Below are 17,707 nucleotides of genomic sequence, written 5' to 3' on the forward strand. Positions count from 1 at the left end.
TTTTTTTTTTAAAAAGTCTAATAGTTTTCCAATTGCTTTTCTACAGTTGTAGTTGTGGCAGAGTAAACCTCAAGCACATAGAATTATAATATCTACAACACTATGCATCGGGGAAGGAAAGGAGAGAGCTTTTGTTTGTCACTTGACCATTGTTTTTTTCTTTTAGGAGTTAGTCACTGTAGTTCTTGGTATAAACTAGCAAAAGACTCCAATTATCTTCAGAGCATGCAGCTGCTTCTCTGAACATAACTGACAGTCTTTGCTGCTTTCTAGAGACTTGCCAGAAGCAGAATGGCAGGTTGCCTCTTTGTGTGAAGTACTCATTTCAGATTTCTACCAAAGGGTGTTGGAAGTCTTGGATACGGGAGAGAAAAGGGTTAAACTTAAACTGCAATCCTCTTCCCATACAGTAAATATGAAGGAGCACCACTTGAGTTGTGGTCTAATGAGTACCCTGTGCTGCCCTGTTGTTCATAGAGTAGGATTTGATCTGGGTTAACATTTTGCCAGCTATATAGCTTTATTCTAGGTGAACCTTGTGGCCATAGGTGTAGTTGCATGGAGAGTGCAGTTGCTGTGTGAATGTCCACTGGCTGGAATGGTTCTCCAGTACAATGTAATGACTTGAGCAGATTCCCTGGGAGGATTCTCTGCTGGCCTGTTTTCATTTCCTTTCAAACACACAAGCAGGGAAAAAGAAATCTCTCATAAATCTATAGGAGTCCTACTACAAACACTGTTAGCACATTTTATTCAAGCCTGGATGGTGCACAGTGTTTCTGTCTCTGAAGACTAGTTGGGAAATTGAGTGGTCGGAGTAAGACATGGATAAAAGCAACATTTGGTATTTCTGTTTTCATACTTGAGGAGAAACAGTGCTTGGAGGGGAGGGGAAGGGAGGTTCGGGAATGTGTAAAGCCTCTTCTTTCATAATTCCTTCTTTGAAACTTTGTTGGTAAAATCAAACTGGTAAACACAACATACTTTACAAAACCACATTTTCCTTTTTGAGTCCTCGAGCAGCATGTGACTACTCCTAACCTCTTAGCCTTAGTCTGTAGTTGCCTAAATGTATTCTACCCCAAGGCATTAAGAGTTTTTATTATTCTGAAATGGAAAAGTGCTGTTTTATAGAAGAAATAATCAAAAGGGATATAGCCCACTCCATTTGACCTTTTTATTTGCTTTTTTGTTTTGTTTTTTCAAAAAGAGGAAAGTAATTTGTCTTCCCACACCTGCTAACATGCATCAATACATGCTGATGTACATATTGTAAAACACACAAGTGCAGTTGTCTGCGATACAGCGGCTGTACTGCAATTGGCAAAGAAGACCTGCTTTCAGAGCTTGAAAACTGCTGCTGACCTCCAGATGTGACTGAGCTCTCAGAGATCAAAGAGCCCTTGGTTGGAAATCGCCTGTGTGAAGCTCTGGTGGAAGAGTCTGTCTGTTCCCAGAGCTGCACTGAGGAAATGGGTGAAAGGTCAGTGCTGGCCTGCGTGGGCTGCAGATTGGTGGACACAACTCTGAGAGCCTCTGATAAAGGAAGAGGAGGAGCCTGCGGTGATCAGGCAGAGGACCCCTTTGTGCCTGCTTGGAGTGGGGGAAGGGGGGAGCTATCAGTCAGGTGTCATTAACAACATGTAGATGTCTGATGCAACAAGGAAACAAGTGAAATATTTAGTGTAAGCATGATGAGTCACCTATCGGCCAGTCTAAATTCTTGCCCAAGTAGGCTAATGTTGTTGCTATAGGATCATTGTCTACGTAAAAATGGCCTTGTATGCAAGAAGTTTGAGAGGCGTCTGGAAAAGTTTTGAAATGATGTGCAATAAATGTTCTTTACTGTAGATCATTTGTAGCTGTAATTTGAAAGATTGTCTCGTTCCACTCGATTGTCTAGTTTTTCCACTTCCATGAGGTTAATTCACCTCTTATTATTATTATTATAGTGGTGCGGAGACCAAATAGAATTTAAACTTAAACACAGTTTAATTTTCCAAGAATTAAGAAGACAAAAAAAGCCCAGCATGTTTTAAAACTAACCTTGTGACGTAATTGAGGTTGCTCAAGTTATCTATTGCTATGAACTCCTTTCACTTAAACTAGGGGCAAGACCGCACTTTTCCAGTCAGTCTTGTAGTCTCTGGGCATTTTATTGTAATCAATTTTGTCATTTTAAGGGAGCACTGTGACATTCAGGGGTACTTGAGGAAATCCTCTTTTTTTCAGTGAAGATGTCTGTAAAAATCAATCAAATAAGGAAATAAATCCAAAGGATTGAATAAGGGCTGAAATAGATCTTTTGTTGTGCTTGTGATTGGCACAGCATGGGTCCCAGTGCATTGGACAGGGACGGCAGGCATTGAGAAAGGAGTCCTCTCCACTCTGCCGGCTCTCATCAGTGCCACATACTTGTAGGGTCTCTTGGGACTTCTGGAAAGGAATGTCCTTTTGCATTGAATAGCTGCTGAGCAGACAAAGCCAATAGGCTCTAGGTTTAGGATTAGCAGTAGATCAACTAGTTTGTAATGTTAGACTGTATCAGGATGTAGGTTAATACAACTAAACACTGCTTTTAGTAGTGTTAATTCCTGATCTGCAGATACTTCAAATACAGTACTATGGTGCAGCAGTGTGGAGTAGTGGTTAGGGCTCTGGACTCTTGACCGGAGGGCCATGGGTTCAATCCCTAGTAGGGGACACTGTTGATGTACCCTTGAGCAAGGTACTTTACCTAGATTGCTCCAGTAAAAACCCAACTGTATAAATGGGTAATTGTATGTAAAAAATAATGTGATATCTTGTAACAATTGTAAGTCGCCCTGGATAAGGGCGTCTGCTAAGAAATGATAAAAAAAAAAAATAATAATAATAATAATAATAATAATAATAATAATACTATACTTAGGAGGCAGTGTGGTCCAGTGGTTAAAGTCCAGGGCTTGTAACCAGAAGGTCAAAAGTTCAAATCCCACCTCTGCCACTGACTGACTTGCTCAGGGTCACACACAGTGAGTCACTTAACCTCCTTGTGCTCCATCCTGCGGATGAGATGTTAAATCAATGTCCTATTGTAAGTGACTGCAAATAATGCACAGTTCACAGCCTACCTCTGTAAAGCACTTTGTGATGGTGGTCCACTATGAAAGATGCTATATAAAAATAAATATATTATTATTATTGCATACAGTTTCCTGGTAGCTTGCGGTTGATCACACAATCTGATTGCACAAAGACCATTGCAGTAATTTTTGACTACAGCACATCAGCAACTTTTCATCTATAGCATTGTCTTTGATGTATTTGCATAAACATAAGCGAACCACCAAAAGGTCTTCAGCTGAGGAAAAGAGGGCCATTGATATTACTGGAAGTAAGAAAATGGAGTTTAAAACCTTGGTTCCCACTCCTTTTTTGAATGTTTCTCATGTCTGCCGTCGGGGCTTCTGGGCAGCTTGCCCTGGTTGTAACTGTTTCACATTTGTTCTAGTTCTGAATGATATCAGTTTTACTGATGGGAGTTTTTTAAAGGCGGTGCAGTGTTGACCGCTCCCTCTGGTTCTGCTCTGCAGGGTATGAGAGTCCTGGTGGATGCCCGTGACAAGCTGGGTATCCCCTGGCAGAACGAGGGGAATGAGAAGCACGGCATGTTTGTGATGGCCTTCGAGAACAAGGCCGGAGTGCCTGTGGAGCCCTGCACCTTCCAGCTGTATGTCCCCGCCCTCCGCGAGCTGTGGCAGGACACCGGCATCCGCCAGGCATACGGACGACGCAGCGACTTCCAACTGGTGAGTCCCTAATTGAGGATTTCTGAGATGAATTCAGGGCTTCAACCCCATGTGATCTATATATGAGATTCCATTCTTCAAACACACACAAACACACACACACACACTCATATATATATAATCTTGACATTTTCTATTGATCGACTAAACATCCGCTCTATGGTCAATTTAATTACAACTGTTTGCTACTGATATGAAATTGTATGGAAAAACAATTACAAGTAATACAAAGTATTATTAACATAATGCTATTTACTGCAAACGTTTCATAATGCCAGCTAATGTTTAATATACATATATTAGGTATCAAAGCCCACAGGTGTGATTAATCGATTAAAAAAAACCAGAATATCTATATCTATATCTATATTTATATTTATATCTATATCTATATTTATATCTATATCTATATCTCTCCAGAATATACAGTAAACTCTCACCCATGGTGACAAACGTACCATTAAGACCACTCCAAAGATCAGTTCAGAGACGATTCTCATTAAATGAGATATCTGAAACGGCAAACTATAGGAGGTAACAACACATTTGTTAAGGTAACTTGACATCCCACCTGCACTTGGTTGCTCATATTTATTTGACATAATGAAACCTTGTAATGTTGACTTTAAAAGGGTTAGATATATAGAAAGTGATAGACAACCGTACAATGAGTCTAAGTGAAACAACCTTTCTTCTAAATACGATTTAAAGAGTGATGAAATGGTTAGAACCATGGTGGTGACCACAGGGCTCTGTGAAACAAACCGAGAGACGGTGACCACAGGGCTCCGTGAAACAAACCGAGAGACGGTGACCACAGGGCTCCGTGAAACAAACCGAGAGACGGTGACCACAGGGCTCCGTGAAACAAACCGAGAGACGGTGACCACAGGGCTCCTTGAAACAAACCGAGAGACGGTGACCGCAGTGTAGGAACTGGGAGTGATAAGTCTGGGTTACTGGCACAGATGCATTATAAGTGTAACACCTCACTGGACTGTTAATAGGGGCTGGCCAATAGTTAGCTAGACAGCTATAATCACCAGTGTATGGTGCTCCCAGGTTCTTGTGCGCAGTCCTGAAGCTAGCTTCAGTCCACTTTCTTGTTTCTGTAAGAATAATTACAGGTCTAAACAGGTGATGCCTCCACCTAGGTGTAATGCTACAAGCATATAATGCCACACCCTAGGAACTAATTAACTGCATACACTCTGAGAAAAAATAACCACGCAGGACAAAGATGATGACTCGCAACCTACAAGAATGTATTGGGTAGTAGATTGCACTCAGAAACAGGGTAAATGGGTATTAAGGAAAAAACATGTACAGAACAAAGCTTATTTACATACAGTGCTGGCTCTACAACAGACGTTTGCATTTAAACCCGGGATAGTCAAGACTAAACAAAGCAAAAAAATAAAATCGATCCGTGCACTGAATGGTATCTGGGTTAAGTTACTGTTGCAGATCGTGGTTGGAAGGCGCCCCTTCAGCTGAATCACTCTGCCAGCCTTTATTACAAATGCAGTAAAAACCCTATCTACCTAACAAGCCATATGATAGATTTCAAGATTATCTTTTTAACACAGTACTCACGCCTCTGCTGTGGTCTGCGTATCCCTAGGTGAAATGGAGCCTCCCTCTGAAACGGCCTCTCCCTCTCAGTGAACTGGGGTCTCCCTCATGTCTGTCTTGAATTCAGTGTGTTTTTTTCTGACTGGAAAGCACAGCACATTTTGTGTGGCTGCTACTCTCTCCCTTTTACTGCACGCCCCTTGGTATAAACTTTGACTTACTACCACACGACAGACATTTTGTTTTGTCATGCGTCTGACTGAATACATGGTGTTTTTTTATTCAGCCTATACCCAGTTAATTGTAACAAACACTAGCTAACCCCTTGCACTCTTGTTTATTAGCTGTTTTACTCATAATTACTTTTTTTTTTTCTTTGTGAATTCAGAACGAATTCCAAAGTGTTTCCCCGCCTCTTCTTCCCAGCAGCCTTTTCTTTGTCTCCCTCTCACTAGAACCAGCCCCCTCAGTCTCCCGATTGGTCATTCAGCTTTTTTTTTTTCCCCTCCCACAGCTAGCCATGCTGCACTGTCACCTCGCAGGTTGAATGGATTTCAAAACCTTGCTAAGCACTCTTTTTGTGTTCTGTTTGTTCCAGATGAAGTACATACTAACACTGAACCATTTTTGTTCATACATGGTGTTTCTGTAACAGTTCCCGGTTCACTGCTGCAACCCCCCGTCGGCTCGGGAAACGGAGGCTGAAACACGTGTCCTCCGAAACGTGTTCCTGTCAAGCCGTCTTTTTTCGCACTGTGGATCCACAGCGAAGCCATCAGACCTATACTGCCGAAGGACAACACAGATCTGAATGGCTCCACTGCAGGCGCCCTATCAGCCACAGGGGTCGCTGGTGCGTGGTGAACCGTGGATTGCCCTGCCGACCTAAGCCCTCCCTAGCTGGGTGGCGCTCGGCCAATTGTGCGTCGCCCCCCTGGGAACCCCCGGTCACGGTCAGCACTGACATAGCCTGGATTCGATCCTGCAATCTCCAGGCTATAGGGCGCATCCTGCACTCCATGTGGAGTGTCTTTATTGGATGCGCCACTTGGGAGCCCGTTTTTGTAACAGTTTTAATATTTGCTGACACCGCTGTTGTAAAAGCTTAGTGGCGCTGCATGTGCTGTGTAGTCCATGAAGGGGGTATATGTCCAGGTTTTTCTTTTCCCTATTGTGCCATTTTTTTTATTGTTAAAATAGGCTTGTCTCTGTGCTCATTCAGTGCTCGGTGAGTGGGTGGGCTCCACAATGACGGCATTAGCTGTGTCTAGTTCGGTCTGTCTGAATCCTCTTCTCAAATCTGTTTAACTAGCAATGAGGGCCAGTATTCCATGCAGAGTCGGAATCTGTTTGACATAATGCTCCTTTCTAAACAAAGAGTCTATTGTGTGGGTGGGTGTTTTTTTTTTTTGTATTGTTGGACGTGTGGCCTTGGTGATGTCATTACTGAACTTTCAGTCAACAGCACTGACTGTTGATTTGCATTTAGATTTGGGGAAGCTACTGAATGTGTGTTTTATGACAATATAGCTAACGCTTCACTCACTTTACTTTAACATAACTTAAAACGGCTGCCAAGGGGTTTGTCCCCATAGTGTTTTGTTACAAAGGCTTTTTTTTTTTTTTTTTGGAAGCTTTTAATTTCAGAAAATACTATTCACACCCCTCATTACTGCTATGCCCCCTTAGTCATGTACCGTAATCCCTGACACAAACATCTGGTATGGCGTACCACACAGTTATTAGCTTTATACAGCCAGTATAATTGCAGACAACCTGTGCTGTACGATGTCACTGAACACAACTTCAAATTCCTTCCCCAAGCACCTCTCAACACATGCTGCATGTGTGTCCGGTTTGAAACAAAACAACGGTCAATACTAAATAGCTGCTGATACACTCTCTGTTTTATCAATTAACGTGATACCAACAGCACCCTTGATGGTACCGTTTCCTTGCCAGACCCAAATCTGGCTGTAGCCGATGCAGGACTAGAAAAGGAAATGTAAAGCACTGATTTCTATTGGATTGGCCCTCTCTGTTCTTGTCTGATTGTGCCCAGTGTTTTCTAGGCCTGAAGCAATGAGACTCCTGGGCATGAGGCTCTAGAGATAAGAGGTGTGTGTGTGTGGTGGGGGGGCGTATGGAAATGTTAAAATGCTGGGTTGCTGAAATGCTTTATATCTGTCTGCTTGCACCCTTAAGTCGTGTTCCAGAGTTTTAAGATGGCGACAGAAAAATATTCAATGGGTGTGTCAGGTTAACAGGTACAGGAGGAAACCAGTTGTTTGGAGGCTGAGAATGTGAAACAGCCGGAAATATTTCAACGTTATTAATCCTAGTAATTTTGAACTACACCCTGAACCTTCCTACCCTGTTGCCTTGATTTTGTATTATAACTTTGAATAAGTGGTACATATTTGCAAAGCTGGAATTTGTGATTTCAGTTGTTTGTAATCCACTGCTTGGTAATAAAAAGCATAACAAAAAACTCTCAATCTTGCATTTCACGAGGACCCTACTGCCACTCAAGCTGCCAGGGTCTTATTTTCTCCTTTGATGATGTCAGAGAAGAAACATGTCCCTGTTTACAGCCAAAACATCTTTGAACCAAGTGATTGAGCCTGCTACTGCAGCGGGTGGGACAGGCCCCGGCTCGCAGGGAAGACAAGCCCAGCCTGATCCTGTCGGAGCCGATGAGGGACTGAGGAATTATCCCAGTCCTTTAGTCGGGGGGGAGGGCTACAGTAAGCACCAACACGTTTCTGTTTATTGTAGTGGCTGAGCACGTGCAGTACAGATCTCTGGCATAGACGTTAAAGAATCTGTTTTAGCTCGAGGTATTGCTTGAGAGGATTTTCCTGTGTCTTTTTTAAATCGTTAAATGCATGAGAAACAAAACAAAGTCTCTAGAGGAGGTCTACCCCTAAAACTGCTGGCAGCTAAAAGATTTTAGTGTCTCCAGTCATTATGCCGATTGGCAGTTTAATATGATAGATGTCTGCTCTCACCAGTGGTATTTTCTTGCAGAGAACTTTTGAAATTTTATTCAAATAAAATGTATTTTTTTTGTGTGCATGCAATAAAAATGCAATTGATTTGAGTTAATATATATTGTCGGATGGTTTCACTTTTTCGGCGGGGCGTACAGGAATCCACTGCCACGGCAAATTTCAACTCATCCAATAGGTAACATTGATAATATGACTATTCTAGTACTGGCAACCAATTCAAATTGTGCATCTATTGCAGTAATACTGTATCCTGATACATCTAACTTGTGCTCAATTTACGGTTGCTGTACTAGTCTACATGGATGTGGAAGTATAAGAATAAAAACTGGATAATATTACAACTCAGGATCTTTGGAATATTGAAATCCCGGGACACCTTCCTCCAAAACCAGGATGATCCAGGGATAACTGGGACAGGTGGCAACCCTACTTTTAAAATGTCTGTCAAGCTGTAAACACAGATTTTACATAGATTTTGAAACACAGGGAGGCATTAGTTACTTTAACATTAGTTACATTAACTTCCTTCCTTAATCCTTTTCAAATGGCCGCCAAAATCCATCTAACTCTCAGTGAAAAATTGACAACTTAATGGGAATTAAAGGGGTTGGAATTTTTTATTTTTTATTTTTTTTAAAACTAGGGACATTTTTTTTTGTAGTGGAAGGTGGATTACAATCGCAATTTTTTTTTTTTGTTCAGCAACTCATGCTGTAAGAACTTGCGCTGACAAATGTTTTCACGGAAAAACAACGCTGTATCAGAACCCTTTTTTTTATAAATAGCTCCAACTGCTACTGTAATCCTCCTGAGGATGTTCTTGAATAAAAGCTATTTGGCAGAGGCTGAGCACAGCTGTAATTAATCTGTACATTCCCATCAGGAAATGCTGCCGCTGCTCATGAGAAACTCAGTCTGAACACGGCCATCTTCTATCCATGGCTGTGAGATCCCAACACCATGACTTATTTTATTTACAGTAGAACCTCAGCATTACGAACACCACCAAACTTACGAACTGACCGGTCTACCGAGCACCCCATTTTCACACGGAAGTACGCAATCACCCATGCGTGCAATGTAACCAGATAGGCACTCTTATAAGCGACGTGCTGGTCATGGAGAAGTCAAAATTACTGTACCAACAAATGTATTCAGAAAGGTGAGGCAGATTTCAAAGCAAGTGCGGACAATTTTACAAGGAGCGTTTATTTTTAAATAAAACACAGGAAGCTCAATGTCTGAGCAAGCAGCAGGAATGCATTGTGTTGAAAATAAAAACAAGCATTACGTCAACCCATGTTTTTGTGGATGTTTAAATCTGGGTTTTTGCTACAGTTCCAATTTAATTAAAGGTAGCCTTTGTAGCAGTCTCCAGATTAAGGGTGTAGTGTACGCATTTATTAAAAGAGTAAAGAACAACCTCCATTCCCAAGGGGTTTGTGACTCTGAGCTTCTACTGTATGCTGTTTAGTCGTAAGCTCATACCCTTGTGTGTGCTTTCTACTTGCTCATTGTCCTTCTGTAAATACCTCTGAATTGTTACAGGAATGGCACTTGTGTGTCCGTTCATTATATGGTGCCCCCTGTTTATTTTTCGTTATGATATTCACAAATGAATTAACAGTATATTGGCCATGTTAACAGTAGATTTACTGTACAAAACTAAATAAGGGCAATGCATTATTTATTTTATTTTTTACTTGGAAGTCAAATAACAAAATAATGAAGGAGCACTATATTACGTTTTTTTTAAATAAAATTAATAAACTGTTTGAGCTCATGCTAAGTTTATGAAAGCAATTGCAATTACAAGCGGTGTCTTGCTCTCTACAGGTGTAATTAAATTTTATTTTTTTTGCCAAATTATTTAGATAAAGATAGATAATTACCAAAAAACATGATGGACTTAAGTACTTAAATATTATTTAAAAGACTGTCTGCTAAAAAGTCTCGAGGCATAAACAAGGAACCCTATTTGTATTTTGAATTATATATATATATATATATATTTTTTTTTTTTACTGTATATGTGTTAAATACAGTAACACACACCTTTTGGTGAAGTGTCCAAAAAAACGTTTCACAATTTTTAATCCTTATTATATAACCATGGGATTCTAAACAAAACCTACAGGGTCCCAGTGATTTTACTTGAATAGAAACCTTTCACTGCTAAGTAGAACGGCTCACTGAATAAGTAGTTTATGGAAAAGCTTACAAAGATTTAAACTGTACATAAACCCCAAAACAGCAATTGAATTGGAACGGTTACAGATTATGGTGAAACAGCTGCATCAAAAAAAAAAAAGGAACGTAATTACCATACAGAGCACAGCTGCAAAGATAAATAAGTTAAACTGTGTTTTTTTTCTGTTTTAGTCATCGCCTGTTTCACTCCTATTGACAGACTGATCCCTGAAATGAAATGAGGGCTGCACGGCTGCTGTAGTTTTGCTGGTCTGTGCACCATGTGAGTTGCCTGGCCCTGCCCAGGATGAAGACACAGACTGGGCTAGCCAGTGTTACAGTCCCTGGCTGCTCACTAGGGGTTTTGTGTCGGCGCTGGGGGTCTCATTAGTGTTACTTAAGTACACAGCATACACTCCTAAACCCTTGACTCCGCAGCAGAGTTCTTAAGGGGTGGGAAAAAAAACTAAACAAAGAGAATAATATTCACAGCGGAATTGGGACCCTTTTAAAGCAAGCCAGCTTCCTCTGCTGTACCTGAACCTCCCTCAGTGTTATCAGAGACCTTTTTTAATTCTGTTGTGATAAATTCAGCTGGGATGTGCAACTACTTTTTTATAAAAAATAAAAAAAACTTTGTGATCTTCTACAAAGAGTTAAAGCTTAGTGAATGGATCCCAGTGTGTATTCCGTAACATTTATAGCAATGCTGAACTTTGTAAATATGACTTATTGCTTTATGGAATGAGTCCCTGTCCTTTTTTTTCTCTTTTTAAGTCTTTTCAAAGCCTCTTAACCAGCATTCAAAGTCTGTGCTCAAGTGCAGAGTTGAATGGTTTATTGTTATTCACAGTATTGATTTTTGGAAAGGCTGTTTTCAGTTTTAACAGGTCTCCTTAGACTCTGTTTCCACCCCCTTGTCCTTTGTATATCCCAGAGTCCCTGCACTGCATAGCAGCTGCACTGAAGTGGATTCACTTTTTTGCGTCCAGTCGCTGAGCGAAATTTAGACTTTGAGTAGTAGACTAGACTAGAGTAGTACTTGATCAGCTAGACCCCACTGGCAGATGCATCTTGGGCTATCTTGAGGAAACCATCAACACATTCATACAGGAAGTACTGTACTGCTATCTGCCCAGGGCCTGGCCAACACTTGCCTTTGTTCGTGGTCCGGTGTTTGTGCGGTCTTAAAATAAACCCACCGATAAGAGCTAATGAGATGTACCAGAGCGACTAGAGCACAGTTCCGTAAGTGATATCCTCTGCTTCTCTACAGTTCCTTAAGTGATATCCTCTGCTTCTCTCTCTGTTTCGGATCTTTCGTGTAGGTTGGGGGTTGGGGCCTGAGGGGGGCTAATGGGCACTGCTAAAACAAGTCTGGGTGAAGACTAGGTCATGGATCTTTCTGATTCCTTTCTTGGTATTGAATTTGGGGCCAGTGAATTGTGAGTGAATGGATGGGTTTCCTTTGTATCTGGCACTTGAATTGTCCTGAAGAGCATGAACTTCGACCTGGAAAGACCTCTCATAGTAATTTTAGATTCCATTTATATTCAGGCAAAACCATTTTCTTTTACAGTAGAAACTGAACTGTAGGAGTAAATGGTTTGATTATTTACAACTGAAGTTGCTAATAACATAAACCCTTTCTTATAAGGGGAACACAATCTTTACCACAAACTCTGAGTATATACCATACTGAATCATTATTATTTTCTAAAGAACAATTAAGCCTTACAAATAGAGCTCCTTCTTAAAATATGAATGACCCACTCCGACTCCCTGAAGACAGATAATCATGTATAACACTGCATTGCTTTGAGGCGAATAGATTTTGCGAACTGAATAAAAAAAAAAATAATAATAAATAAAAAACTAATTAAAATAAAACGTGTGCGTTGCACTTTGTGGAGAAAGAAATTGGATTAACATGGTTTTGGATACCAGTAAGTGGTGTTTTACAGAGACTCGAGGGAAGATGTGGTAGAAGTTTGCATATTGAGACCACACCAGAACATTTTCTGGTTTGTGCACTAACCCCGTTTTCCACTTGTCTTCAAATAAAAATATTAATTCCATTCTTTCCAAGTCTGTTTTGAAATGCTACTGTTTCAGCTGTACTGTAGCTTAGTGTCTTGGGAAAGGCAATAATACCAGCAAGATCAAGCTTGGATTATTGTGTCTCCTGTTCTGTAAAAGAAAGAGGATGAAAGTTGATGCCGCTGGCACTGAGAATGCCATGTTGCCTTGAAGGACCTGGGGGATTACAAACAGAATATTCAAGGCTGGCAGTGTGAGACTCAGCCAGGCATTCAGTTACAATGTAGTGGGTGTGCTCATGCACTTTGTGGTTACTAACATTTGTTTTATTGAATTTATTGTATTTTTAACTTCGTTTTTAGATTTATTTTTTTCTCCTAGTAAAATAATACCATAAATAATGGTCTTGAACTTAATTAGCTGTCCTGTTTTATAGTCTGGCAGCTGCAGTGTGGTACCAGACATATTCATTCACAGAGGAACTTCTACAGTAAAATATCCCTTTTTGTTTTTACAGCTTGTAAAACCTTTTTTTTTTTTTTTTTTTTTTTTTTTTTTTTTGGACGCCTTACTGTAAACCTGGTATATAAAGCGGATTAATCCACTCAAAATTCAGAGCAGGAGCCAGAGCTTTTTTTTAAAAATTATTTATTTAAATTTTTTTGTCTTCTTGATGAATCTTTGTGCAACTGAACTTTCCTGGTCCCACAATCCTCCAGTGCTATCAGTCCTGGCAAGCATGTGAATGTTTGGTTTAGCTGGCTGAGTCATACATCATGAATTATCCTCTTCATTTCATTAAATCATTACTCACTCAGGCATACTCAATCCTTATGGGACACTGGGAATCAGACAAACATCAGCAAATCTTTCACAAATGTACTTTCTGTGTATGACAGTGATTTGGATTACCGGTAATAGGTGTTCTCAAGAGACTGAATACTAGGCTACTGTTTGCACAATACTTTTTAACCACTAGTTCTAATGCAACTCTTTCTAGCATAGGACCCATGCTGATGTTTAACAAAACAGGAATGGGACACTTGTCATAAGAGACCAGAAACTCATTTTACTTGTGGGGATGGTTGTCTACCGTCAGATCCAAGCCAAATGGTGGTTGACCTCCATAGTGTGCTTTGATTCCCCATTAGTCCTGCTTCACGGTAAGTGTGTGTCGTACTTTAGGGCAGGTCTGTACTGATGGTGTATAATAAAGCCGAGATGAACCTAGTTTTGAAATCACTTGCTTTTGTATTATATATAAGGCACATTGCAAAGGATAAGAAATGCAATCAGCTGGATGCTGATTCCTAGCTTCTGATTATCCCCAGTTACAGTATTTCAGCCCTTGTTTTGCTCAGTGTGAGAGGGCAGAGATGTCGGTGTCTCTCACTGCAGCTGCCCTTCCAAATAACAGAAACTCTGAAGATGTGTTTCTGCACAGGGAGGCTGATGAAACATGCTGCTGCTTCTGAAGTACCCCAAGGTTCATTTCCGTCTTCGCTTCTGTCGTTCATTATTTACATCCATAGACAGGCTTTGTCATGAATAATGAACCTTTAATGGCACGAAAAAAATAATTGAGTGTAAATTGCTCTGTTTGTTCATGCTTCTTTGGTCCTTGCCGAGATGAAAAGGAAAATACAATGTTGGGACCATTGGTACTTTTTTTTTGGTTTGTTTGTTTATGTATCCTATATTTTCCAATAGAAATGTCATGTCGCCTGTCAATTTCTTGCGGATTTGTATTGGTCTGGTTAGAACGCTGGCAGTGGATTCATTTGAGAATTTGTTCAGTGGAACCTGCCGTCTGTTGAGTGCCATTTTAGGAATGGCCATGCTAAATAATTTCAGATTCTTAAAGCATCGATTTACATCTATCTCCCTGACTGCATTAAAAAAAAAAAAAAAATACAAATACAGATCCTGTTTTTTATATTTCAAATGACCTGGTGGAGCTGCCTGAAAATGTACTGATTTGACAGGTTTTTTTTTTTTTTTCAATCTTGTTCCTGCTGACTGCTCCAACTGTGAGTGCCTGTCTTCATGCAGGTTGGTGTACCTACTGTGTCCAAAATCTCCCTATAGTAATGGGCACCTTGCCCTCTGTGCTCTTGTGCTTATTGTAAACTGACAGTACTCCAGGCAGCGCTCTCTCCTTGTCGTGACACAGCGCTTGCTGCTCCCAGCTCCAAGATATTTTGCTGTTTAACTAGCTTAAACCAGAACTGTAGTTTTATTATGACAACATGATTGCATATTTACATGATCTGCCTCAGGAAATGTACCCTTGACATCCTTTTTGTTTCAAAGATAAGCAGTTTACTGGGAATATACAGTTATGGCCACAATTTTTGCATTAACCTATAGACTTTTATGATGTTACCTTGACATATATAATTTCATACCCCTTTGCAAAAACTGACAAAAATTGACAAAAATTGAAAAATGTGACATTTCAAAATTTAACCTGAAATACTGTACTACTATTATGGCTTCCAGTAGACTTTTTTGTAAAATCATTTAATAGTGTCTTTTGATTACACCATGTTAAATAAAAGATCTAAATTATGTTCATATGCTTTTTTTTAAATTGTCACAATCCGAAAATTCTAGGTGATGCAAAACTTTTGGCCATAACTGTATGTATCTTTTTGTGTTCTTATTTATTTATATACATATATATAAAAAAAAAGATCAATTTGAGACCGTGAAATAACTACCCAGTGTGTTTCTAGTTACATAAAAAGCCTTATGACACACATGGCAAGTATAGTATTTTCTGGATTTCAAACCCCTGGGGAGTGGAATAAATGGGGGGGAAAAAATGCTAATTTCGAGCAACTTTTCTGTTTTTAGCAGACTGTTGCTCATTTCCTCTGTCGGTTGTTGTTGTTTTTTTGTTTACAGCACTATCTGATCTCAATCTGTTTTCCCTGGGGTGTCCAGCACTTTTTCGGGGCAGAGATTAGATAAGGGGCAGATGGAAAGGAATGGCGGGTTTTAAACACAACTTGAGAAAGTGAAAGGACGTGAATGTGTCAGATTATAGCCTAGCGGCGGCAGGCAGGGTTTTGTTCAGTGCTCATATATATAAACAGAACGGTCAGGCCTGTCGCTGGAGCCAACACCAGAGAGAGGCTGGGACCCAGAGGGGAGAAACGGCCTTGGAGACTGTGGACATTGGCCAAAGCACAGCTCACTCTTAAGGTGGAGAGCTCTCTCAGCTTCCATTTCCTCTGCACAACACACAGCTGCCCTGCTGTTCTGCTGTGGTTAAGCAGCTTGACAGGCTACCAGCCAAGCCAATGGATTACATGACGTGCATGGAGGTATGAGTCAATGCTGTGTCACTGACCTGGTGGTTTATAGGTCCACCTGGTTATGTCAGGGCTGATGCCTGGTATGTGTGTGTTTTGTCTATGTGAAGCAGGAATACAACCATCCATAGTGGAACAACCTCTTGCATGATGAATGATCCTCGATCCCTACTGGTCCAGAGAAACCTGTGGTAGATCTTAATATTGGGGTTTGTGTTAACATTTCTTTAAAAGAGGACTTGCTCTACAAGAAAAAAAGTGGTATCTGTGCAGTATAATGTTTAACTGCTTTAGGTTTTTTCAATTGTGGTAAACCGAGATCAGATTGCAATCTGGTTCACAAACAAATTCAAGTTTGTTTGGCTTGTTAACAATATTCATAACAGCATCTACAGATTAGTCGGTCTCTTGGAGTTATAGAAAACATAATTTAAGTAGACATTGCCCCCCCCCCCCCCTCCCAATACAATTCCCCTCAATTTACTTCTACAGTAAATTATAAGATAAGAAACCGGAAATAAAGCATTATGCGGCACTAGCTTAAAACATACAGAACTGACAATAAAAACATTGTTCTTTTTATGTACAGTATTTCAACTAGTCTCTTATTTTCTGCCAGATTGAGTGATGCCTGTTCACATTCCGAAACCTACCGTTCCCGATTAGCAGCCCCACCTTAAAGTGGCTTCATTCTGTTGCCAGGAAACTGAACAATGATTTCGCAAGGGTGAATAAATCTTCCCAATAAGATACAAAAGCCAGAGCTTTGTAAGAGTCAGGAGACACCCCAAAATACTGCACGGGTAACCTACTGTAGATCAGTCCTTTTAAAGATGAAGTGTCATTCCCTCAAGCTTTATTAATGTAAAAAGGTGTGTTTTTATGGGGAAATAAAACAGCCCCCTTTACGTAGGAGAGATGTGATTTCATGGTGTGTCGCAGGGGGTTGACCCTGAGGCCCTGTCCAAGTTACACTAATCTGTTTAACGGCTTACTTTCTGTATGGGACTAAAGCAAAATAAATACAGACAAAGATTATTTTTAAAAGATCTGAAATACATATTAATAGGATACATATTAACGTACAGTGGCTTCCCAGGTTTGCAGGCTTAAAACCCTGAACCCAGTAGGTTTGATAGGTTTGATCCTCTGAATTCATTTACAGTTTATTTGTGTTGCCGTCCTTTGCAACTCAGTCTGTGCGTCTTTTTCATTATTTTAATTTTTCAACAAGCCTCGGGAGAAGCTTATTACCATCCTTGAGAATCGGTTTAAAAGTCATTCAGACGTGTTCCCAACACACAAGACCGACAGCGTTGCTACAGCACTGGACTCACGTCCACTATTAATAAGCACTGAGTGAATGGATGTCAAGCCCGGCTGTATGGACTCAGTTTTTTGCTACCCTCTGTTAGCTCTTGTTTCTCAGTCCCAAATAGCTACTTTAGAATCCAAAGCATATAACTTCTTGAATGATTCCCTTTTTAATAAGACCCTATGATGTTTCTCTTTTAACATCACATTGTAGAGTTCCTTCAGATACCCGTTAAGTGGCGTTTCTGTGTGTCTGCTTGGAACCGGAACACTCATTATAGCATGAGATCATATTCTTTGACTTGTGGGAATAGTTTTTATTTTCATATCCCTGGCACAATTGGAACTGGAATCTTGACCCTTTTTAGTTCTGTAGTTTTTATTCCCAATGCTGCCCATGCCTGAAATGCTAACTTGTGATTCTCACATGAAGAAATAAACATCCCATTATCACCTAGTCTGG

General features: G+C 40.3%; 1 protein-coding gene across 1 annotated transcript in view; it reads left to right on the forward strand.

Annotated features, from left to right (window-relative positions):
• LOC117418024 (guanine nucleotide-binding protein subunit alpha-12-like) overlaps positions 1–17,707 on the forward strand; it is a 28,735-nt gene that overhangs the window by 6,713 nt on the left and 4,315 nt on the right. The window contains exon 2 of the mRNA XM_034030541.3: positions 3,576–3,791. Within this exon, the coding sequence (XP_033886432.1) occupies positions 3,576–3,791 (216 nt within the window). The remainder of the gene's footprint in view (positions 1–3,575; positions 3,792–17,707) is intronic.

Source organism: Acipenser ruthenus, chromosome 13 (assembly GCF_902713425.1).
Source record: "Acipenser ruthenus chromosome 13, fAciRut3.2 maternal haplotype, whole genome shotgun sequence".
Classification (NCBI taxonomy): Eukaryota; Metazoa; Chordata; class Actinopteri; order Acipenseriformes; family Acipenseridae; genus Acipenser; species Acipenser ruthenus.